General features: G+C 52.5%; 1 protein-coding gene across 6 annotated transcripts in view; it reads right to left on the bottom strand.

Annotated features, from left to right (window-relative positions):
- Nucleotides 1-2,052: 2,052 nt before the first annotated feature.
- The window catches only part of LOC140410257 (NACHT, LRR and PYD domains-containing protein 3-like), a 159,627-nt gene continuing 135,758 nt past the window's right edge, over nucleotides 2,053-25,921 (bottom strand). For all 6 annotated transcript variants that reach the window (XM_072498218.1, XM_072498221.1, XM_072498220.1 and 3 more), the window contains 3 exons: nucleotides 24,715-24,885; nucleotides 13,716-13,883; nucleotides 2,053-2,362 (listed from right to left, as the gene is read on the bottom strand). In XM_072498218.1, coding sequence (XP_072354319.1) covers nucleotides 2,275-2,362; nucleotides 13,716-13,883; nucleotides 24,715-24,885 — 427 coding nt within the window. In that variant the 3' untranslated portion in view covers nucleotides 2,053-2,274. The remainder of the gene's footprint in view (nucleotides 2,363-13,715; nucleotides 13,884-24,714; nucleotides 24,886-25,921) is intronic.

Raw genomic sequence — 25,921 nt, 5'->3', positions numbered from 1 at the left:
AGTGAGGCGTTTGATAAAGTTTCCCATGGCAGGTTGATAGAAAAAATGAAGTCGGATGGGGTTCAGGGTGTACTAGCTAGATGGACAAAGAACTGGCTGGGCAACAGGAGACAGAAAGTAGTGGTGGACGGGAGTGTCTCAAAATGGAGAAAGGTGACTAGTGGTGTTCCACAGGGATCCGTGCTCGTGATATACATAAATGATCTGGACGAAGGTATAGATGGTCTGATAAGCAAGTTTGCAGATGATATTAAGATTGGGGGAGTTGCAGATAGCGAGGAGGACTGTCAGAGAATACAGCAAAATATAAATAAATTGGAGAGTTGGGCAGAGAAATGGCAGATGTTCGAGTTCAATCCAGGCAAATGCGAGGTGATGCATTTTGGAAGATCTAATTCAAGAGCGGACTATACGGTCAATGGAAGAGTCCTGGTGAAAATTGATGTACAGAGAGATCTGGGAGTTCAGGTCCATTGTACCCTGAAGCTGGCAATGCAGGTCGATAGAGTGGTCAAGAAGGCATACAGCATGCTGGCCTTCATTGGACGGGGTATTGAGTACAAGAGTCGGCAGGTCATGTTACAGTTGTGTCGGACTTTGGACACGCCACATTTGAAATACTGCGTGCAGTTCTGGTCGCCACATTACTAGAAGGATGTGGATGCTTTAGAGAGGGAGCAGAGGAGGTTCGCCAGGATGTTGCCTGGTATGGAGGGTGCTAGCTATGAAGAAAGGTTGAGTAGGTTAGGATTGTTTTCGTTGGAAAGCTGAAGGTTCGGGGGGAACGGATTGAGGTCTACACAATTATGAGAGATATGGACAGGGTGGATAGCAACAAGCTTTTTCCAAGAGTGGGGTGTCAATTACAAGGGGTCACGATTTCAAGGTGAGAGGGGGAAGGTTTAAGGGAGATGTGCGTGGAAAGTTTTTTACGCAGAGGATGGTGGGTGCCTGGAACGCTTTGCCAGCGGAGGTGGTAGAGGCGGGCACAATAGCATCATTTAAGATGCATCTAGACAGATATATGAATGGGCGGGGAACAGAGGGAAGTAGATCCTTGGAAAATAGGTGACAGGTTTAGATAAAGGATCTGGATCGGCGCAGGCTGGGAGGGCCGAAGGGCCTATTCCTGTGCTGGAATTTTCTTTGTTCCAGGCAGTTAATTAGCACAACAAATGGGAGAGATTGTCAGCTGTCTATCGCCATAAGGAAACATTCACTAGATCACTGATAATCAAATTATAGTTTAGGTAAGTATCTGTGATTACTGCAGATTGACAAGATTCATTTGATATCGACTATTGAGGAATCTAATTAAACCATTTAGTCTATCTAATACTGTTGATTAAGTTTTGTCTTGAGATTTTGCCCATGATTTTTATACCTGGCCCGATTCTCCTTTCCATTGACTGTTCCTTTCACCGATGAGATGTTAATTTGTCTGTTCAAGTGGATACAACAGGTCCCATCCACTCCAACGCAAGGAGATATGGGGGGTTTCCCAGAATCTGCAAGGACATTTATTCCTCAACTTGCTGCTCTGGTGAGAAACTGACATTAGAAATCGGTGGCCTCACAGAAACCGTTCAATTTCCATTTCAAGGGTCTGAAATTTGTTTTATACCCGAGTGACAAGTTTCTTTTCCATCCATTTCCCAGCTGTGTCACTATAATTCTCGACTTAAATTGGACTGAGATGTTGCTGTTGGGCCATCTTCTTGAATCGTTCATGCATCTTGTTTGATAAAACAGGCCAGTTGAAGGCAGCTCATTTACTTCCCAAAAAACTCAGACAGATTAATGATCACTGACAATGGTTTCTTTTTAAAATCCAGTTTCTATTAAAATGAATTAAAATTCTCAAACTGTCATTTGAACTCATGTTCGCTGGATTATTAACATAATCTCTGGATTGTTAGTCCAGTAACATAACCAATGCACTCCCTGTCCGATAGTTGAAATCTGTTCCATTAAATTCCATTAAATCTAATTGAAATTTGTGGATTATGAACACTAACTGGGTGTGGGGACCACATCACAAAGTACAGGAAAGAGATAATAAAATGTATTTATTTTCTTCCTGTTACCTGTTCATTCCACTATATCTGAATTAATTCCTTATTATTACATGGTAATTAATTTGAAATTTCAGGGTTGTGATTTGTTTCATCAAACTATAGAGTCTTATCAGAAAATCAGATAGGAACTCAGACAGAAATGTTAATCGAATGGAGCACTGGTGATTCTAAATTGAAATGTTTATGATTGAAATATTCAAACTATCACATTCCGTTTCGATCTGGATTCCTGCGGTAACTTCAGCTGTTCTTTTCCATTTGGAGTGAACTTATTATCCCTCAAGCTGAAAAAGATTAAAGATCAATCAGGAAATAAGCAGATTGAAGAACAGTGAAAGTAACAGTATTACGATCCCAGACCAGACCCCAACAGTGGCGAGGTTACTGGACAGAAATCCCAACATTTTATTTTAATTTTATAAGACTGTGAGGAAAGGATACTTTGCTCCAGGGGTGATCTCATAAAGAAATAGGGATATGGTGTATTAAAACAAACTTTATTACTCACACAGTATTAAAATATTTTTAACATCACACCAGAAAATTACTTACAATCACTCCTTAAAGAGTGCTAATCAATGCAGTGACATAGTAACCCTAAACAGCAAATCACCGTTCTCCATTGCCTCGACAGTGCCAATGCATTCCAGAACGCACGTACAGTAAATATCGTTTGATGGGCTCCTCGAGGAGGAGGCAGCTACGGAGCCTGTCCCAAAGGAACAGGACGCAGCTGCCCAGGATGGAGAATTGGCTGCCCAACAGGCCGAGAAGGAGGAGCTGCATAGGAGGTCTCGAGTGCATTGGGAGCGCCTGTCGACCGGGCATGTCATTAAAGACTCCGGCTGAGCAGGGAGACAGTGCGACATACCTGCCATATCATGGCGCACCTGGCACCACGGGGGAATGGGGGGGTGGATACCCACTCCCGGTGGCCATCAAGCTGACAGTAGCCTTGGATTTTTACGCCATGGGCTTCTTCCGGGCGCCTAGTGGGGACCTGTCCTGGATCTCAGAGCTCAGTGTACAGGTGCACCCATGCTGTCACGGAGGACCTATATGCCCAGTCGGCACAATACATCCACTTCAATGTGGACTGAGGTGATGACGCTTATCCGGGGGCCACAGACTGATGCCGAGACCCACTAGAACAATGCCCATGCAGCGACCTGGGGTGTGATCGAGCGGTGCTTCGGCCTCCTGAAGTTGTGGGTCAGGTGCCTGGACCGTTCTGGAGGGACCTGCCAGTATGATGCTGAGAGGGTTGCCCGCATAGTGGTGGCATGCTGCATCCTCCACAACATCGCAAAACAGGATGAACACCAGTCCTCATCCAACAAGGGGGAGCAAAGGTGGGCAGGGCATGGGGCCCAGGCAGGCACAGAAGGCCCCATGACGTGTGCGTCAGGGCCAACGTACATGGGATGCCCTGATCGTCTCCAGGTTTACCAACTGGGAGCGGGGGGGACCCTCCAGAGCGGTTCAGGCACCTGCAACCCCCTCCATGATACATACCTGCCACACTACATGGTGCGGGCCCTGAGTTGGCAGTTACACCGGGTCTGGTCCATGGAAAGGAGGTTGACAACCCGCTCTGCGATGAGCGTTGGTGCTCCGCATCGTTTGACAACGTCGGACTCCTGCCCACGGTAGTACTTTGCACTGTCCACCTGGGTGATCCCTGCATGCGAGCTAGCCATTCCATCACATGGTCCCATCGGATCCCTGGGGTGACGGCTAGAGGGGGAAGAGGGGGGAAGCCCAGCCTACCCACAACATCCACCCATTCCCCCCCACATCCCCCTCCTTCTCTGGCCAGGCCAGACCAGACCTCCCCTCACACCCATCTGGCAGAGCACCGAGGCAGCTTGTAACAGTGTAAACAGGTGTTTAATGTGCACAACTATTTACAGAGACATGCCCGTGCCCCTATAACTAAACTGTGCCCTGCCAACTTAACTGGTGTCTCACATTCCGGCCTTACGGGCCCTAACGCTACATCTAGGTGGATCTCCAGATGGTACATTGGGGATGGAGGCAGCCTGCTGTGAGTCCCGCCCTGTGACCTGGGTCCCCATTAGCAGCCGTCTTATGGGGCGACCGGGCGTGGATGGGCCTGCTGCCGCCCTGTTCTCCTCACTGCTCACCTGGTGCGCAAATCAGGTGGAAGCGGGGGAGGCGGAAGTGCGAGGTGCTGCGGTGTTCTGGTACCTCCCATGCGGGAGTCACTGGCGCAGACCCGGTCACCTCCTCCTCCCTCGAGGTGCCTGATGGACCCCAGGGTACTTGATGGGACAGGGTGCAAGCGAGATTTCCACCCCCCCCCCCCCACCACCGAGGCTTTTCCTGCCAGTGCTGGAGACCCGCTCTGGTCTCAACCAGGGTCTGCATACACAGGGAGTGGACCATCTCTGTCTGGGACAGCACCACATCATCTATTGACTGTGCCACTACTTTCTGGGTTTGTGTCACATCAGCCAGTGACTGCGCCATCGCCCTCTGGAATTGGTCCACCTCCCTTTGTGTCTGCGCCACGTCGGCCAGTACCTGGGCAATGCCACCGGCATTCTCAGACATGGCTCGCAAGAGCCACTGCAATTTCCAGATGGCTCTGGCACATGGTTGCCTGTGAGGCAACAACTCTGCCCTGGGCCTCGGCTAGGGCCTGCACAGAATGCCCCAGATCTTGGACCAGCTGATCCATAGTCGCAACTCCCGCACCCAATGCCTTAACTGCGGATGCCACCCGTGCGGTATTGGCCTAGGTGGCATGCATAGCACCACCTCCTCATCCTGCACGTGGTTGGACTCATCCACCTGCGCCTGCAGGTGCTGGATACTCGCCGACAGCCCCTCACCTAGTCCCTGGCTCTGTGACCGCATCTCCAGAATCGATGGGACTGTCCGTTCCAGAAGCCTGAAACCCGCCTGGACAGCAGCTAGTTCCTGGGGCCAGCCTGCCCTCCGATCGTCTGTCCCCTCGAGAGTTCCTACCTCCACCTGATATGCACGATCAGCTGTGTGGAGCCCACCAGATAGTGCCCCAGGAGCCTCTTCACTAAAATGGCCAACCGAGGTGAGTGTCTCTGGGATGTTTGAGGGTGTTGCAAACAGCTGTGAAGGGAAATTCTATGTCATCCTCAGACTCAATCTCAGGTCCATGGCTCACGTCCGTGCTGCTGTCCTCATCACTGCTTGGCACTCGGGGCTCCGACTGTGGAACTGGCTGGAGTGGGGTACACCAGGTGGACCCGCCCCATCACCAGCAGCCCCTGCAAGACACAGGACAAGACTCATGATTAGACGGCGGTCGGGGGGGGGAGTTGGTGTGAGGGTAGAGGTGGGAGTGAGTTGGGGATGGTGTAGGGGTGAGGGTGGTGGGCGGTGAGGGTAGTGTGGGTTTGACACGCGGGACATGGGGAGCCGCTACTCAGTGGGGTGACACATCCTCGCAGTGATCTCCCTTTCATCTGGGCCACTGACCGCGTCCAGGCCCCTCTGCTCAGCAACAGTGAGGGGCCACAGGTCCGGCAGTCACCCTCCAGTTTCCTCCCCCTCTGGCGGCTATGTGCGGCGTTCTCCTGAGGTGATGGGGCAGAAAACAGTGTTAGACAGTGATGCACGTTCAATGACCACTAAAGCGAGGTTGTAGTCCAACTGATGGCTTTAATAAGCTAGATGTTTCCCCCAGCAGCTCAGGTACAGAATGAGGGCTGCTGGGGTGGCACGGGTTCTTATACTCCGCCTATCAGGGCGGAGCTATCATACACTGTAACCAATAGAAAGCATACAGTTTCCACCAATGGTGCTTTAGCCTATCAGGTACCGTAATACCTATAATACCACATTCAATCCCTGTTAAAAAAAAGAGTCCGGCAGGGGTGGTGGCCAGAAACTACAAAACATAACATAGTATAACTAGTTATGGAGGTACCGTAATACCTCCATACACTGTTTAGTAACTATTTACAAGTCTGGTAGCTCTGTACATTTGATGGTTTATATTTACAGATTACAGTTAAAATGAAGCAATCAGTCGATCGGGGGCTCTGGTCGTCCTCTGTGATCGTCGGAGCTTCGGTGGTGACTCCGGTGGAGGCTCTGGCGTCTGTGACTCCGGGAGCGTAGCTTCGATCTCCTTGGCAGCTTCGTCACCCCTAGATGGCGCTGGTGGGGAAAACGGCTGACCTGGAAAGGGAGCGCCTGCGGGGGGGCGTCGGTGGGTGGGAAGGCCTCGACGGGGGCGGCGGAAGGACCGATCCTCCTGTAAGGTGCTGCGTTGGAGGGGAGCGTGTGACTGGTGGCTGTAATGTGCGTGGGGTTCCGACGGGCGCCAGGTCCCATAGGGAGACCGTATCTTGTCGGCCGTCGGGGTACACCACGTAGGCGTACTGGGGGTTAGCATGGAGCAGATGGACCCTCTTGACCAACGGGTCCGACTTGTGAGCCCGCACGTGTTTTCGGAGCAGGATGGGTCTGGGTGCTGCCAGCCAGGTCGGGAGCGAGGTCCCAGAGGAGGACTTCCTGGGGAAGACAAGGAGACGTTCGTGAGGTGTCTGATTGGTGGTCGTACAAAGCAGTGACCGGATGGAGTGGAGGGCATCCGGGAGGACTTCTTGCCAGCGGGAGACTGGGAGGTTCCTGGACCATAGGGCTAGTAGGACGGTCTTCCAGACCGTTCCGTTCTCCCTCTCTACCTGTCCGTTACCCCGGGGGTTGTAACTGGTCGTCCTGCTCGAGGCGATGCCCTTGCTGAACAGGAATTGACGCAGTTCGACGCTCATAAAGGAGGACCCCCAATCACTGTGTATGTAAGCGGGGAACCCGAACAGTGCAAAGATGCTATGGAGGGCCTTGATGACGGTGGTTGCGGTCATGTCGGGGCAGGGGATGGCGAAAGGGAACTGGGAGTACTCGTCAGTCACGTTCAGGAAGTACGTGTTGCGGTCGGTGGAGGGGAGGGGGCCTTTGAAGTCCATGCTGAGGCGTTCAAAGGGACGGGAAGCCTTTATCAGGTGCGCTTTCTCTAGCCGGTAGAAGTGCGGTTTGCACTCCGCACAGATTTGGCAGTCCCAGGTGGCTGTCCTGACCTCCTCGATGGAGTAGGGCAGGTTGCGGGTCTTGATAAAATGGAAAAAGCGAGTGACCCCCGGGTGGCAGAGGTCCTCGTGGAGGGCTCGCAGGCGGTCCACTTGTGCGGTGGCACATGTGCCGCGGGACAGGGCGTCAGGAGGCTCGTTTAGCTTCCCGGGACGATACAAGATCTCGTAGTTGTAGGTGGAGAGTTCGATCCTCCACCGCAAGATCTTGTCTTTTATCTTGCCCCGCTGTGCATTATCAAACATGAAAGCCACCGACCGTTGGTCAGTGAGGAGAGTGAATCGCCTGCCGGCCAGGTAATGCCTCCAATGTCGCACAGCTTCTACTATGGCCTGGGCCTCCTTTTCAACTGAGGAGTGGCGGATTTCGGAAGCATGGAGGATACGGGAGAAGAAGGCCACGTCTGCCCGCTTGGTTGAGGGTGGCCGCCAGAGCTATGTCGGACGCATCGCTCTCGACCTTTAAGGGGAGAGACTCGTCGATGGCGTGCATCGTGGCCTTTGCAATGTCTGCTTTGATGCGGCTGAAGGCCTGGCGGGACTCTATCGACAGGGGAAAAACTGTGGATTGGATCAGGGGACGGGCCTTGTCCGCGTAGTTGGGGACCCACTGGGCGTAGTAACTGAAAAACCCTAGACAGCGCTTCATGGCCTTGGAGCAGTGAGGGAGGGGGAACTCCATAAGGGGGCGCATGCGTTCAGGGTCGGGGCCTATAACTCCATTTGAAATGAATGAAATGAAAATCGCTCATTGTCACAAGTAGGCTCCAAATGAAGTTACTGTGAAAAGCCCCTAGTCGCCACATTCCGGCGCCTGTTCGGGGAGGCTGGTACGGGAATTGAACCGTGCTGCTGGCCCGCCTTGGTCTGCTTTCAAAGCCAGCGATTTAGCTCTGTGCTAAACCAGCCCCTTTTCGACTGAGGAGTGGCGGATTTCGGAAGCATGGAGGATACGGGAGAAGAAGGCCACGTCTGCCCGCTTGGTTGAGGGTGGCCGCCAGAGCTACGTCGGATGCATCGCTCTCGACCTTTAAGGGGAGGGACTCGTCGATGGCCTGCATCGTGGCCTTTGCAATGTCTGCTTTGATGCGGCTGAAGGCCTAACGGGCCTCTAGCGACAGGGGAAAAACTGTGGATTGGATCAGGGGACGGGCCTTGTCCGCGTAGTTGGGGACCCACTGGGCGTAGTAACTGAAAAACCCTAGGCAGCGCTTCATGGCCTTGGAGCAGTGAGGGAGGGGGAACTCCATAAGGGGGCGCACTACGTACCGAGAATGGCTAGACGGTCGGTGCTAAACACGCATTTATCCTTGTTGTGTGTAAGGTTCAGGATTTTAGCGGTCTGGAGAAATTTTTGGAGGTTTGTGTCGTGGTCCTGCTGGTCATGGCCGCAGATGGTGACATTATCGAGATACGGGAATGTTGCCCGTAAACCGTACCGGTCAACCATTCGGTCCATCTCGCGCTGGAAGACTGAGACCCCGTTGGTGACACCGAAGGGAACCCTTAAGAAGTGATAGAGCCGCCCACCTGCCTCAAAGGCAGTGTATTTGCGGTCACTAGTGCGGATGGGGAGGTGGTGGTAGGCAGACTTGAGATCCACCGTGGAGAAGACCTTGTAATGCGCGATCCTGTTTACCAGGTCAGATATGCGGGGGAGAGGGTACGCGTCCAGCTGCATAAACCTGTTGATGGTCTGACTGTAGTCGATGACCATCCTATGCTTCTCCCCGGTCTTTACCACCACTGCTTGAGCTCTCCAGGGGCTGTTACTGGCTTCAATGACCCCTTCCCTCAGTAGCCTTTGGACCTCTGACCTACTAAAGATCTGGTCCTGGGCACTGTAGCGTCTACTGCTGGTGGCGACGGGTTTGCAATCCGGGTTGAGGTTCGCAAACAGGGAAGGCGGGTCGACCTTAAGGGTCGCGAGGCCGCAGACAGTAAGGGGGGGTATAGGGCCGCCGAATTGGAAGGTCAGACTTTGAAGGTTACACTGGAAGTCTAAACCTAGGAGTGTGGCCACGCAGAGGTGGGGAAGGACGTAGAGATGGAAATTTTTGAACTCCCTTTCCTGGACTGTGAGGTTTGCTACACAAAACCCCTTTATCTCTACTGAGTGTGAACCGGAGGCCAGTGAGATTTTTTGATTAACGGGGTGGATGAGGAGAGAACAGTGCCTTACCGTGTGGTGGTGTATGAAGCTCTCCGTGCTCCCAGAGTCGATTAGGCAGGACGTCTCGTACCCGTTGAAGAATACGGTCGTTGTAGCTGTTGAGAGTGTTCGAGGCCGAAACTGATCCAGAGTCACCGAGGCCAATCGCAGCAGTTGAGAGTTCTGTTCGGGCAGTGTGTGGTCAGCCGAGCTGGGGCCCTGGGGGTTCATCCAAGATGGCGTCTCCCATTGGTCGCACATGGTTGGGGGTGCACAAAATGGCAGCGCCCATCCCTCCAACGTGGCGTCCGCGGAACAAGATGGCTGCACAAGATGGGACATGGAGGTGGCGGCGACCGCTGGCCGCATGGGGCCCGTGGAGAAGTCTGTGGTTGCGGTCCACATTCGCCGCTGGAGACCGCGGCCACCGCTCGGGCCAGGCATACCCCCACGAAATGGCCCGTTTTGCCGCATCTCTTGCAGGTGGATGCACGGGCTGGGCAGCGCTGGCGGGGGTGCTTGGCCTGCCCGCAAAAGTAGCAGCCTGGCCCCTCGGGGTTGCCAGGCCGCCTTGCAGTGCAGGCCTGTAGGGGAATGGGGGGGAAGTCTCGGGGTCGGCCGCGGAGGGGTTCCACGCTGCCCAGGGGCCTGCCGCACGGTCGGGAACCCAAGCGCGGGCGTTCCTGGAGGCCACGTCCAGGGAGCCTGCAAGGGTCTGTGACTCCCTGAGACCCAGGGTGTCCTTTTCTAACAGGCGCTGGCGGATTTGTGACGATAGCATACCTGCCACGAAAGCGTCCCGGACTAAGAGTTTCACGTTTTCGCTCGCCAAAACGTGCGGGCAGCCGCAGCTTCTGCCCAACACCAAGAGTGCACAGTAGAATTCCTCCAGCGATTCCCCAGGGGTTTGTCGCCTTGTTGCAAGCAGGCGCCGGGCGTAGACCTGATTTACCGGGCGGATATAGTGTCCTTTTAGCAGCTCTATTGCTGCATCAAAGTCTTCCGCTTCCTCGATGAAGGTGTAAATCTCCGGGCTCACCCTTGAGTGCAGGACGTGCAGTTTCTGCTCTCCCGTGGGTGCGTTTTCAGCTGTCTCGAGATACACTTTAAAGCACGCCAGCCAGTGCTCAAAGATTGCCGCTGAGTTCACCGTGTGGGGGCTATGTTGCAGACACTCCGGCTTGATTCGGAGCTCCATCGTTTCTTCTTAAAAAAATCTAGCTTATTAAATTGATGCACGATCAATGACCACTAAAGCGAGGTTGTAGTCCAACTGAAGGCTTTATTAAGCTAGATGTTTCCCCCAGCAGCTCAGGTACAGAATGAGGGCTGCTGGGGCGGCACGGGTTCTTGTACCCTGTCTACCAGGGCGGAGCTATCATACACTCTAACCAATAGAAAGCATAGTTTCCACCAATGGTGCTTTAGCCTATCAGGTACCGTAATACATATACCACAGACAATCCGACGCATGCAGCCCAGAAGTTGGGTAGCTGATGGCTTAAGTGGCCTGGGCACCTGGTGGCCAGTATGGGTACCAACATGTGGTGCAGGGTGGGGGTTCGGCCACCCTCCAGGTGGGGAGAAGGGGAGGGGAGTGGAAATGCGGTGGGGAAGGTAGGGTTACAGGTGTGTGGGACAGGGGGTAATGCCAGGGGCACAGTGTTGCCTCCGCACCCTGTCTGCACTGAGGAGGTTGTGCAGATTTTACTGCACTGCTGGCCGCTTTGGACGGTGTTGCTGGTGGCGCTCACTGCCTTTGCCACCTACGTCCAGGCACGGTAAATGGCAACCTCCTTCCCGTGTCCAGCAGGGTCTCTAGCCCAGCGTACGAAAATCGTGGGGCCGCATGTCTTGTTGACATCGAGTTGGCTGGGACGTTGTGTGTGCAGAGTGCAGTGTTTATATGAGGCTGCAGTTTGTCAGCATCCTGAGTGGCAATCGCGAATCCAGTACCGTTTCTCATTAGAATCGATTGTGTGCGAAATGTTAGACATTGTAAATCCAAGTTAATACCTGGATAACTCCATAACCAAGACCCCAATCATACCACCTTCTCCCCCCCCCCACCAAAATACTAACGGAAATCACCCGATTAGCACCCCATTTCGATCCAACTAGCCCCAACCATCTCAACAACCCAACTACCTCCTGACCTCCCCACAACTGCACCCCGACCAATTCTTTTTTATTTTTTTAACATTTAGAGTACTGATAGAAATCTAGTTTTAATATATAATAAGTTTAAAAGGAAGAAAAGCTTCAAAATCAAATGGCTTTTTAAAGTGATTTAGGCTCAAAATGGCTCCACTAAGTTCACACAATTCAAACAGGCAGGCATTGAAAACTGCTGAACACCATGAGAATGATCAGATTAAAACTCCATGTGATATGGTACGAATTAAGTAATGGCATAATGGGAAAACTGGTAAATGGGAAGACTGGTCAAAAGGTTTGATACTATACAAGAAAGACTGAAACTGCTCATTCCAGCTCCCCAGGCCCAGGTAAAGAATGCTGCCCTAACCATTTTCAGAGCTGTATGGCCATAGGCCAACTCTGCATAACTTGAAGTCTGAAAAGATCAGCGAAGGTCGAGCCATTCCAAAACACCAGACCTTGGCAACTCCTGATAAAACTAATTCGTCATAACCCAGGGCCGTAGGAATTTAAAACAAAGATAGGTTCAGGAAGAAACAAATCTATTATGGCCTTTCAATGTTCCCTCCGAGGACTAAATAATGGTATGAGTGATATGACCAAACATGGTCTGGTCTTTGCTTCCGTTTGTATTTCCGATCAAACTCCTGACCATACTGTTGTCACATAATCTTGATAAAGTTAATGTATAAATATTGCACTAATTCTCCGCGAAAATCGCGGAACTTGTGACAGACTGAGCAGTTTTGTTGACTGCCCTCTGACTTCAAGTTTCAGCCATTACTGATAGCAGTTGTTTTCGAAAATAAAGCTTGTTATTCTGTCTTAACCAGTGTGTTGAGTTTTTCTCTCACAGAAGCGGGAAAATATTGACTTTGACATCCAGACACACACATTTGTTATATATGCATCTGGGCAAAGTTCCTAGTTCAGTGGCCATGAGACCTGATAAAGAGTGATGGGAATGAAATGATGCTAAAAATCTGATAGACAGTCATTTCTGTTGAATGAAATGAACTGTAATGATTATGACCCAATCACAGACAGAAAGGGGACAGAACATTAGCAATAGCAAATACCTTTAAAAATAGGTGCCGATTATGAGCAATTTCCTGTCTTTAACTATTTCCTGCGTTTTGCTCTGAAGAAGCGATTTTGTTTATTTTCAACTTCTCTGTATCGTGTTTTTTAATTTGAAGAAATCATCAAGAACTGTAATTTGTATTAAATATGACTCAGTCATCTGTATTTGCTTGGACAAAATGAACTTTTAAAAACTCTGTATTTGCAAGCAAACTGACTTGATAAGAGACATCTGCAAAACAACTGAATAAAGCTTGAATTTACTTCACGCTTGAAGCTCAGTTTTGTAGTTCTAATGAGTAATGTATCGTGGGCGACACATAAGATATATTGACCAAGGTACAGATCTATCAAGTACCCAATTCATTTTTTCCAATTAAGGGGCAATTTAGTGTGGCCAATCCACCTACCCTGCACATCTTTTATGTTGTGGGGACGAAACCCACGCAAACACGGGGAAAATGTGCAAACTCCACACGGACAGTGACCCAGAGCCGCAATAGATCCTGGGATCTCGGCGCCGTGAGGCAGCAATGCTAACCACTGCGCCACCGTGCTGCCCGGCACCCCGACCAATTCTGACTAAACGCCCAACTTGACTACCCAATCAACTAACCTCAGACCTGACTACGCCGCTGAGCCATCCCAATTAACCCCCAGACTGACCCACTGTCCCCACTGATCCAACCACCTTTCCCTACCTCATTCAAAACCCATCACACCCAGTCCCCTAACCATCCCAGACTACCTATCTCCCTACTGCCTTCGCGTTCCCCCAACTAACAACATGACCTGATACAACTACTCCCCAGGCACGCTTCCAACACCCCCAACCATTCACTTACTTACCTTTCTCTCCCACCCCTTCGGCAAACCCTCTTACTCAGTCATTAACTAACAGTAATTAAAAGGCTGGTCCTTTAACATTACCATATGGCAGCTAGTGCTGTAAATAGGGTGAGTCCCATCTCTTTGCTGACGGGGACCTCTGGAGTCACCGTGCTGAAGATCCCAAAATAAATATGCAGTAGTATCAGAGAATCCACTTATCATTGCCGCTGCTTGGAAGATTCAGGCCAATTTATATTTTAAAATCCCATTTATATTTTAATTGCAACACTAAAAATTAACACAAACACTCACTTGATCTGGCACAGATTGCTGCAGTTCAGTATGAGGTGACGGAGAGCGGGGGCAGATTGGTCTGTGAAGGAGTTTGCCTGCAGGTTCAGATGTGTCAGTGACTCCTTGGTACTGAGAGCGGAGGCAAGATCCTCAGCACCAGAATCTGTGATGCCGTTTTCATACAGACTGGGGACCAAAGGAAGAAAAGTAACAGGAATCAGGGTAAATAAATCCCCTGTTCATTAATAACAATAATAACATACAGTATGAGACAGTAAAAAAAACACCACATATTTCATTCAGAATGGAAGGAAAATATTATTAATGCTGTAAATGAAATATAAATAGAATATGTTGCAAAAAATCAGCAGGCCAGGCAAGTGTTTGTGAAGAGAGAGAATGGCAGAGTATCATTACAGCTTTCAAGGTCACTGTCCGTGTGGAGTTTGCACATTCTCCCCATGTCTATGTGGGTTTCACCCCCACAACCCAAAGATATGCAGGGTAGGTGGATTGGCCACGCTAAATTGGCCCTTAATTGGAAAAAAATAATTGGTTACTCTATTTGGAAAAAATAATTTCAGCTTTCATTGGAACTGGGAAATGACAGGCTTTAAGCAATTCCAGTTGCTGGGGGTGGATGATAGTGGGAGAAAGGAAAGAACAGAATGGAATTGCAGGAGTTATTAAATGACAAAAGGAATGATGGGACAAGCCAATAGCACAGGATCCCCATGCCTTTGCCTTAAGTCACCAGGGAGGGGCATGAGATGGCCAGTGACACTGGAATAGTTTGTAGTCATGCCATTCCGTTATTCCGCACTGGAGGAGGACCTGCAACCCCCCCCCCCCCCTCCCCAGTTGTCCTTGACCCTCCCCTGGTCCCAGCCCCACGAGATCCCAGCAACTAGATTTGCCCCACCCCCTCCCCCAAGGCATACTGCGTGCAGGTGATGGGTGTGAGCATGCACTCAACAGTCAGAATATAGCACAGATTGTGGGGCACCAGAGCTCAGCTCACAGCGGGTTATCATCACTCTCCTGCCTCGTATATTGACCCGCTGACAGTGTTGACACAGGCCTATCACCCTGGAGTGATGTAACACAGACCCTAGAGAGTGGAACTGGGCGATTGGGGGAGGGGTAAGCGGCAGGTAATGGGTAGGTGGTTGCAGAATGGTCCAGGGGGGGGGAACGGTGGGTGGGAGAGGGAGAGATGATGGACGAAACCACGACCTATGAGAAGCGGGTGAGGATGATGGCCTCCCTGGTCCTTTGGGCATGCCGCACCCTCACGGCCACTGCCTGTTCTCCGTCCTCCTGCTGGTCATCCCTGGCTCATACCCGTCCTGGCTCAGCTCCTCCTCGGCCAACTCCTTGGAGGTGGTGGCAAGTCCTCCTCCACCTCCAACACATCGTCCCTCTGCTGTGCCAGGTTGTGGAGGGTACAGCAGACCACCACAAAGCACGTATCCCTCTGTGGGTTGTAGTGCAGTGCACCACTAGAGCGTTTGAGGAATCAGAACCGCATTATAAGCACAACGATGCACCGCTCAATGACAGCCGGGTGGCCAGGCGGACCTCATTATATTGGGTCTCCATATCGGTCACCGACCTCCTTACTGGCATCATTAGCCAGGTCCTAAGTGGGTACCGCTTATTCCACAAGGGCCATCCAGCCACCCTGGGGTGTTCCTAAAAGGTGCTTGAGATCTCCGACTGGCCCAGGATGTAGCTGATGTGCACACTCTCTGGGAAGCGTGCACACGTGCATGATCTTCAGGTGGTGGTCGATACATGTTGAACACTTAGGGAGCGGAACCCCTTCCTGTTGATGAAGGGCACTCCCAGACCGCCTGCCGCATGCAAGGCGACATGAGTGCCATTTATTACCTGCTGGACCTGGGGCATCCCCGCGGTGGTGAAGAATTTTGCTGCCTTGATGGGCTTGGTCCAGGTTAAAGTTTATATAGGCAGCTGTAAGTTTCAGGGCAAGCTTTTTCGTTTTTGTAGAATCGTGACACGAGGGAAGACCAGCCTGCACCCCCTTTTCAACCCAAGGAAGGAAGCACCCGGAGACGACAGAGGATTATAAGTATCCTCAGCCAACTTGTTGAAGTTCCCGAACTAAGATAGGAGTAGAGGCAAGGGAGGGGGGTAGCGTTTTAAACTCCGGTAATCTTTTGCTCATCTGTAAAATTGTGTAAAGGAAGATTTTCGTTGTGTCCGTTAGTATTTTTCTCCCGTAGTAATAAGATAAAGCATAAGTTTTATTCATGTGTGATGTGATATTGGAGAGGTTGATTTTGGTGTTGTTAAGTAAATTGTAAGTTTGAAACTCGTTTGGAGTCTGTCTTGTTCCTTTTTTTTTCCCTCTCACTAACACGCTCTGGCAAAGTCACAACTTTTATCCTTGACCATAATTCCGGAGTCGAGAACCGAGGGTGATCTGGGCGCTCAAAACGCTCACTCAAGGGAGACTACTGGTTAGGCATAAACAGTTTGATCTCTCTTTTTCTCTCTCTTGGGGAACTACTCGAGTGGAGGAGGTACAGGGTGACAGTTTGTCCCACCGACGAGAGAGAGAATCACCCAGGCATTGGTGGTGGTTCTGGGATAGCTGTGTGATATAAGTATCAGGGTACCGGTTAGATACAAACGGTGAGCCTGGTTCAGCTCTCCTGCGGAGTTGCCCCAGTGCGGCCTTCCCAGCCTTCGAAATTCCGAGGCTTGTAGGAGAGAGACACTCACAGCTATCGGCAGACCCCCAAACACCGGCCTGTAAGTGGAGTAAAGAGAAGGAAACCCCTACAAGCTGCCTGGGCAAACACGGCATCCGTGACTTCACTTGTGGGCTGTTGGTTGGGAAATGCCGCACAAGTGCCCACTCAAACCCTTATAATCCTGAAGAGTAGAAATTCAAGGTTGCGGTGACTTTGACGGCCACCAGGAGAGAGTGTCCTCCTCAACGTGGTGCCAAATCCGTAAGGACATAGCAAAGGTGCCACACCGTCTCTGTGCTGAGGTAGAGCCTCCTGCGGCACATGCTGTCGCCTGTGCACCTCGGCTGCATCACCAGCTTCCCTTTCACGGTCCATCCCTTGTCTGTTGGGTGGTTGGGTCCTCAGGTTGTGGGGCGGGGCCCTGTACATGGCCCGCCGTCTCGAGCCTTTGTCGGCACTGCTGTCGCCAGCTTCTCCGACGCCTGGTCACCTGGATTGCCAATGCTGCCATGAGGGCAGCTTGACGTGGCCCAATATATCATCCATAATGTAATATCTAAGGAATTGGAGCGAGTGGGAGACTGACAATCAGCTTTGGTTCCACCCCGAAATCCTTGGATCCCCCAGCCTCCTCCACTCTCACAACCCCCGCCATCCCTCAGGGTGCCATCCAACATTCCTTGCACACGCAACCTTGGCTGCAGTAGTGGCCCCTGGGCACCGGACCCTGTACCCCAGACACCAGCTGGAGACGTAACCTTGACCAGTTCCCTCCCTGGTCGACACACCCATCTACTGGTTGCGGGGATGTCCCCAGATGTTCGAATGTTGACTCTGTGGTGTTGATGCGTTTGAGTTCATGACAAGTATCCAGGCCTCACAGCCTGACAGGGATGCTAGGTAGTAACAACTTCCTGCTTCATGGAATGCCTACCCATGGGATTCCACATGGGAGCTGTGAGGTGCTCATATCACTAGGATCACCAATTCCACATTAGCAATAGCCTCCAGCTGTATGCCCAGCACACACCACGGTCAGTGGGGGTTAAAGTGACCGTCACAATATTACCACGGATGGGGCTCTGTCCTGGGGGTGTTCTGTGGGACAGACAGGCTGCAGTTGGAGCTGCCCCCATTATGGATATACACGATACTGGGGGGTGGCATGGTAGACCCGCGGTCCCTGTGCGCCCCTCACCCGCCAGCCCAGGGGTGACCCCACCCCCAACGATGGTGGCCCACCCCTCCGACCGAGCCTGTTCCCCCATCCCCCACTGGGTCTCCCACCCACCCCCGGTGCTCCTGGGTGGAAGCTATCAGCGATAGCTTCTCACCTCCTTAGATCCCCACAGCAGTCACACTTCGTTCTCTTCACGTTTTTAAATAGTTGTTCTAAAAGGTGCCCCGTGACCACTCGCTGGAGAGCCTGGATCACGGTAGGCCGTTCAATAGGAGATCTTTCCTGTTAATGGAAATTGGTAATTACTGGTTTCTCGCCACATGGCAGTGGGATCCTGAACTCGCCAACGGGAGCAGGCTGGTTAGATTGGAAACCGATGGCAACTGGTAAGGTTCCCAATTTCAGCCTCTCCCACTATCTAACCGTCCTGCTCATTTTCGTGCCCGGCACTACGTGGCCAGGAGATCACGCCCATGTCTCAGTAATCATCAGAAGATCAAACCCTTTGTCTCTTTTTGCACTGTTTTTTCTTTCTCCCCTCCTCCCCCTCTCTGCCTTCCTGTCTCTCCCTCCCCCCCCCCACCCCCCCCGTCGGCCTCTCTCCTCCTCCTCCCCTCTCCCCCTCCTCCCCCCCTCCCCTCCCCCTTCTAGAATAGATGGCATTGAGGTACGTAGGGAAGAGGTGTTGGCAATTCTGGACAGGCTGAAAATAGATAAGTCCCCGGGACCTGATGGGATTTATCCTAGGGTTCTCTGGGAGGCCAGGGAAGAGATTGCTGGACCTTTGGCTTTGATTTTTATGTCATCATTGGCTACAGGAATAGTGCCAGAGGACTGGAGGACAGCAAATGTGGTCCCTTTGTTCAAAAAGGGGAGCAGAGACAACCCCGGCAACTATAGACCAGTGAGCCTCACGTCTGTAGTGGGTAAAGTCTTGGAGGGGATTATAAGGGACAAGATTTATAATCATCTCGATAGGAATAATATGATCAGGGATAGTCAGCATGGCTTTGTGAAGGGTAGGTCATGCCTCACAAACCTTATTGAGTTCTTTGAGAAGGTGACTGAACAGGTAGACGAGGGTAGAGCAGTTGATGTGGTGTATATGGATTTCAGCAAAGCGTTTGATAAGGTTCCCCACGGTAGGCTATTGCAAAAAATACGGAGGCTGGGGATTGAGGGTGATTTAGAGATGTGGATCAGAAATTGGCTAGCTGAAAGAATACAGAGGGTGGTGGTTGATGGGAAATGTTCAGAATGGAGTACAGTCACAAGTGGAGTACCACAAGGATCTGTTCTGGGGCCATTGCTGTTTGTCATTTTTATCAATGACCTAGAGGAAGGCGCAGAAGGGTGGGTGAGTAAATTTGCAGACGATACTAAAGTCGGTGGTGTTGTCGATAGTGTGGAAGGATGTAGCAGGTTACAGAGGGATATAGATAAGCTGCAGAGCTGGGCTGAGAGGTGGCAAATGGAGTTTAATGTAGAGAAGTGTGAGGTGATTCACTTTGGAAGGAATAACAGGAATGCGGAATATTTGGCTAATGGTAAAGTTCTTGAAAGTGTGGATGAGCAGACGGATCTAGGTGTCCATGTACATAGATCCCTGAAAGTTGCCACCCAGGTTGATAGGGTTGTGAAGAAGGCCTATGGAGTGTTGGCCTTTATTGGTAGAGGGATTGAGTTCCGGAGTTGGGAGGTCATGTTGCAGCTGTACAGAACTCTGGTACGGCCGCATTTGGAGTATTGCGTACAGTTCTGGTCACCGCATTATAGGAAGGACGTGGAGGCTTTGGAGCGGGTGCAGAGGACATTTACCAGGATGTTGCCTGGTATGGAGGGAAAATCTTATGAGGAAAGGCTGATGGACTTGAGGTTGTTTTCGTTGGAGAGAAGAAGGTTAAGAGGAGACTTAATAGAGGCATACAAAATGATCAGGGGGTTGGATAGGGTGGACAGTGAGAGCCTTCTCCCGCGGAAGGATATGGCTGGCACGAGGGGACATAACTTTAAACTGAGGGGTAATAGATATAGGACAGAGGTCAGAGGTAGGTTCTTTACGCAAAGAGTAGTGAGGCCGTGGAATGCCCTACCTGCTACAGTAGTGAACTCGCCAACATTGAGGGCATTTAAAAGTTTATTGGATAAACATATGGATGATAATGGCATAGTGTAGGTTAGATGGCTTTTGTTTCGGTGCAACATCGTGGGCCGAAGGGCCTGTACTGTTCTATGTTCTCTCCCCCCCTCCCACTCTCCCCCCTCCCTCCCGTCTCCCTCTCTCCCCTCGTTTCCCTCTCTCTCCCCCCGTCTCCTTCTCTCTCACCCCGTCTCCTCTTTCACACCCACCTCCTTCTCTCTCACCCCCCCCCCACCCCGTCTCCCTCTCTCCCCCATCTCCCTCGTCGCCCTCTCCCCCCCCCCCCCACCCGGTATCCCTCCCTCCCGTCTCCCTCTCTCTCCCCCCTCTGCCTTCCTGTCTCTCCCTCCCCCTCCCCCTCCCCCCTCTCCCTCCCCTCCCCCTCTCTCCCCGTCTCCCTCCTCCCCCTCCTCTCTCTCTCCCCCTGCCCTCTACTCCCTCCCCTGTCCTCCCCCCTCTCTCATTCCCCTCTCTATCTCTCTCTCTCCCCCCATCTCTCTCCCCCCCATCTCTATCTCTCTCTCTCTCTATCTCTCTCTCCCCCCTCTCTATCTCTCTCTCCCCCCTCTCTATCTCTCTCTCCCCCCTCTCTATCTCTCTCTCCCCCCTCTCTATCTCTCTCTCCCCCCTCTCTATCTCTCTCTCCCCCCTCTCTATCTCTCTCTCCCCCCTCTCTATCTCTCTCTCCCCCCTCTCTATCTCTCTCTCCCCCCTCTCTATCTCTCTCCCCCCCCCCTCTCTATCTCTCTCTCCCCCCCTATCTCTCTCTCCCCCCCTCTATCTCTCTCTCCCCCCCATCTCTCTCTCCCCCCCATCTCTCTCTCCCCCCCTCCCCCCATCTCTCTCTCCCCCTCCTCTCTCTCTCCCTCCCCCCATCTGTCTCTCCCTCCCCCCTCCCCCATCTCGCTCTCCCTTCCCCTCCCCCTCCCCATCTCTCTCCGTCCCCCCATCTCTCTCTCCCTCCCCCCATCTCTCTCTCCCTCCCCCCATCTCGCTCTCCCTCCCCCATCTCGCTCTCCCTCCCCCTCCTCGCTCTCCCTCCCCCTCCTCGCTCTCCCTCCCCCTCCTCGCTCTCCCTCCCCCTCCTCTCTCTCCCTCCCCCCATCTCTCTCTCCCTCCCCATCTCTCTCTCCCTCCCCATCTCTCTCTCCCTCCCCATCTCTCTCTCCCCTCCCCCATCTCTCTCTCCCTCCCCCCATCGCTCTCTCCCTCCCACTCCCCCATCTCTCTCTCCCTCCCCCTCCCCCCATCTCTCTCCCCCTCCCCCTCCCCCACCTCTCGCTCCCTCCCCCTCCCCCATCTCTCTCTCCCTCCCCCCTCCCCATCTCTCTCTCCCTCCCTCCACTCCCCATCTCTCTCTCCCTCCCCCCCATCTCTCTCTCTCCCCCCCCATCTCTCTCTCTCCCCCCCATCTCTCTCTCTCTCCCCCCATCTCTCTCCCCCCTCCCCCCATCTCTCTCTCCCCCTCCTCTCTCTCTCCCTCCCCCATCTGTCTCTCCCTCCCCCTCCCCATCTCTCTCCGTCCCCCCATCTCTCTCTCCCTCCCCCCTCCCCCCATCTCTCTCTCCCTCCCCCATCTCGCTCTCCCTCTCCCTCCTCGCTCTCCCTCCCCCCTCCTCTCTCTCCCTCCCCCATCTCTCTCTCCCTCCCCCATCTCTCTCTCCCTCCCCCTCCCCCATCTCTCTCTCCCTCCCCCTCCCCCATCTCTCTCTCCCTCCCCCTCCCCCATCTCTCTCTCCCTCCCCCTCCCCCCTCTCCCTCCCCCTCCCCCTCTCTCCCCGTCTCCCTCCTCCCCCTCCTCTCTCTCTCCCCCTGCCCTCTACTCCCTCCCCTGTCCTCCCCCCTCTCTCATTCCCCTCTCTATCTCTCTCTCCCCCCCCATCTCTCTCTCCCCCATCTCTATCTCTCTCTCTCTCTCTACACCCCTCTCGATCTCTCTCTCCCCCCTCTCTATCTCTCTCTCCCCCCTCTCTATCTCTCTCTCCCCCCTCTCTATCTCTCTCTCCCCCCTCTCTATCTCTCTCCCCCCCCCTCTCTATCTCTCTCTCCCCCCCTATCTCTCTCTCCCCCCCTCTATCTCTCTCTCCCCCCCATCTCTCTCTCCCCCCCATCTCTCTCTCCCCCCCCCCATCTCTCTCCCCCCTCCCCCCATCTCTCTCTCCCCCTCCTCTCTCTCTCCCTCCCCCCATCTGTCTCTCCCTCCCCCTCCCCCATCTCGCTCTCCCTTCCCCTCCCCCTCCCCATCTCTCTCCGTCCCCCCATCTCTCTCTCCCTCCCCCATCTCTCTCTCCCTCCCCCCAACTCGCTCTCCCTCCCCCCATCTCGCTCTCCCTCCCCCCCCTCGCTCTCCCTCCCCCTCCTCGCTCTCCCTCCCCCTCCTCGCTCTCCCTCCCCCTCCTCTCTCTCCCTCCCCCCATCTCTCTCTCCCTCCCCATCTCTCTCTCCCTCCCCATCTCTCTCTCCCTCCCCCATCTCTCTCTCCCTCCCCTCCCCCATCGCTCTCTCCCTCCCACTCCCCCATCTCTCTCTCCCTCCCACTCCCCCCATCTCTCTCCCCCTCCCCCTCCCCCACCTCTCGCTCCCTCCCCCTCCCCCATCTCTCTCTCCCTCCCCCCTCCCCATCTCTCTCTCCCTCCCTCCACTCCCCATCTCTCTCTCCCTCCCCCCCATCTCTCTCTCCCTCCCCCCCATCTCTCTCTCTCCCCCCCCATCTCTCTCTCTCTCCCCCCATCTCTCTCCCCCCTCCCCCCATCTCTCTCTCCCCCTCCTCTCTCTCTCCCTCCCCCATCTGTCTCTCCCTCCCCCTCCCCATCTCTCTCCGTCCCCCCATCTCTCTCTCCCTCCCCCCTCCCCCCATCTCTCTCTCCCTCCCCCATCTCGCTCTCCCTCTCCCTCCTCGCTCTCCCTCCCCCCTCCTCTCTCTCCCTCCCCCATCTCTCTCTCCCTCCCCCTCCCCCATCTCTCTCTCCCTCCCCCTCCCCATCTCTCTCTCCCTCCCCCTCCCCCATCTCTCTCTCCCTCCCCCTCCCCCATCTCTCTCTCCCTCCCCCTCCCCCATCTCCCTCCCCCCTCCCCATCTCTCTCTCCCTCCCTCGACTCCCCATCTCTCTCTCCCTCCCCCCATCTCTCTCTCCCTCCCCCCCTATCTCTCTCTCCCTTCCCCCTATCTCTCCCTCTCTCCCCCCATCTCTCTCTCTCCCCCCATCTCTCTCTCTCTCTCTCCCTCCCCCCCCACTCTCTCTCTCTCTCCCCCATCTCTCTCTCTCCCTCCCCCCCCCCCCCCCATATCTCTCTCTCTCGCACTCTGTATTGTGCGGGTGTCTCGCTCTTGGTTTGAATCCTGAGGCCTGGATTTGAACCCATGACCTCGGCGCGTCCTTCAGGAAATGAGCGATTGAATCCCAGGCGGTGGCCTGGCCACGGTCACATCCGCAGACCCAGGCATTCTCGGGCGAACGGTCAAGGTGAGCCTCACCTCGTTCGGCTCCGGCTTCCTCACGGCATGGTGAGTGTTAAACCGGCTTGAACCCTTTTTGCACTGTTAACTCATTTATTTTGCTCCTTTGCTCAGACTGGTTTGTGCATTCAGACACAAAGGGCAGGTTTCTCTGGTCCCCCAGCCATGTGTTCCTTGGTGGCACACTCTCACTGACGGCAGGATTCTCTGTTCCTACCACCTGCCAATGGGATTTACCATTGTGGCCACTCCACGCCACCCGGAAACCCACAGGCATGGGTGCGTTGCTGGCAGAACGGAGAATCCCGCTGGCGGAGAATCCGCCCATAGTCTTTAAATTTGCTCCATTATCAAATTTCCCTACTCATGTCTGATTCCTTGGTGCAATGTGACATTCACACGTTCTCCCCCTTCCTTTTGTTTTCTTGTAGCAATACCCTCATCCACTCCTACCTTCTCCTTTAACTTGATTTTCTTTTTTTTAAATAAATTTAGAATACCCAAATATATTTTTGTCCAATTAAGGGGCAATTTAGCGTGGCCAATCCATCTAACCTGCACATCTTTGGGCTGTGAGGGTGAAACCTACACAGACACGGGGAGAATGTGAAAACTCCACACGGACAGTGACCCGGGGTCGGGATCGAGCCCGGGTCCTTAGCGCCGTGAGGCAGCAGTGCTAACCACTGAGCCACCGTGCTACCCGTAATGATTTTCTAATTTAACATGAAACTAAACCCTCCCCCACTATTTAGTTTAAAGACCTCTATGCAGCCCTAGTTATGCGATTCACCAGTACTCAGCTTGATTCAGGTGAAAATCGTTCCATCAGAACAGCTCCCTCCTTCCCCAGTACTGGTGCCAATGTACCATGAGTTCAAACCCATTTCTCCCACACCAACCTTTGAGCCACGCATTAACCTCTTTATTCTTATTGACCCTGTGCCAATTAGCTCATAGCTCAAGCAGTAAACTGGAGACGATTACCTTTCTGGTTCACCTTTTTAAACTTAGCCCCTACCTGCTCATATTCCCTGAGCAGAACCTCTATCCTTGTTCTCCCCAAGTCGTTGGTACCTACGTGGACTACTGGATCGACCCCATCTACTCCAAGTTCCTCAGCAGCCCAAATGAAAAGTCCTGAACTCTGGCACCAGGTAGGCAACACAACCTTCGGGACTCTTGATTCTGGTCACAGCGAACAGTGTCTATGTCTCTAACTACACTATCCCCGATTACGACTACATTTGTCTCCCCCCACTTGAATGAACCCACATTTGTTTTTGCTGATCTTTTCCTGGTTAGATACCCTCCGAAAGCTAGTGATTCCAAATAAACCTGTTGATCTTCAACCTAGTGTTGTAAGACTGCTTACTGTGCCCACCCAAGTCCAACCCCGGGATCGCCACATCATGGTTAATTGGAAAGCCAGCATGAAATCAGCTTCTGGCCCAACAAGTGCACATGTCCAACAGGCGAAAATTTCAGGCCATAATCTCACACCATCTTGTACTTACTGCAGTTTCCGTATTTTACAGTCCGGGTTCCTCAGTGCCTCAGACAGAAATTTCACTCCTGAATCTCCCAGTTTATTCCAACCCAGATCCAGGTCCTTCAGTATCCAGTTTGCATTGAGAGCAGAGGAGAGATCTTTGGCACAAGAATCTGTGAGAGTGTTATCAGACAGACTGGAGATCAGAGGGAGAAAAATAACAGGAATCAGAGTCAATATCCTGTATTTTAAAGAACACTATTAATAATAACAATAATAATAATAATGTTCAGCATGAAACATTCAAGAAACACAATTTTGAAGTACAAAAGCAAAATACAAATGATGCTATAAATGTGAAAAATAAATAAATGTTCTGGAAATGCTCACTAAGTTCAGCAATATATGTGAAAGGAGAAACAGATTGATGAGCTGACATAAGAATGGGGGAAAAAGCAATCAGTTGATAGGGTTGAAGTGAAGAGAAATGGCGATGGGAAGGTGGCAAGAACAAAATGAAAGTGCAAGTGTAATTGAAGTGATATTGGTGCTGGTGCAAGACAAGCCCTCCACACTGTAATCCTGTGTCACTAGTTGCACTGCATGGAAAATTGATAGATCAAATAAAATTAACAGAAATATCATGCTCACATAGCCATTGGCAATGATCAGGCAGCAGCATTGGCTGTTCGAAATATGCCAACCTCTCTGGAAGGTAGCGGTCAGTCAGAGTTGATACCCACACTGCCGTGACTGATACTTGAGCATCCCGGTTGTGCCAAGATAGACAGTCAGGCTGGCACCAGCACACGCTAGTGTGTGTCTTTGATGGGTGAGTAACAATGGAAATATATGGCCTGAAGTTTTCATCCATGGGGCGCACACATTTGGAATGAAATACGCTTCTGGCTGCGATTGCACACTGGCTGGCCAATTAACAGACAGCCAACATGAAACACGTGCTGAGGAAGGCTTCTGGGGAGGTTAGGAAGAGGGCCGATGTGGAATGGTGCCTCTCATGGGCTGGCTTAAGGGGACAGCTGTTATGGAGCTGTCTCAAGGAGGAGCTGTAGACCTGTAAAAATTTAATCCCAATGAAAGAATACAGCAAACTGTGTCGGGGCAGCATATTCAAACAAAAACCTTAGTCCCCAGAAACCCTTTCAAATTTTATTTCAGCCCCGACATTTCATCCCACCTTGGAGTGAAATTGTCGCTAAAATGTAAAGGCC

The sequence above is a fragment of the Scyliorhinus torazame genome, chromosome 4, assembly GCF_047496885.1.
Source record: "Scyliorhinus torazame isolate Kashiwa2021f chromosome 4, sScyTor2.1, whole genome shotgun sequence".
Lineage (NCBI taxonomy): Eukaryota > Metazoa > Chordata > Chondrichthyes > Carcharhiniformes > Scyliorhinidae > Scyliorhinus > Scyliorhinus torazame.
The sequence above is the reverse complement of the archived record's forward strand: the minus strand, read 5'-3'. Positions and strand labels throughout refer to the sequence as shown.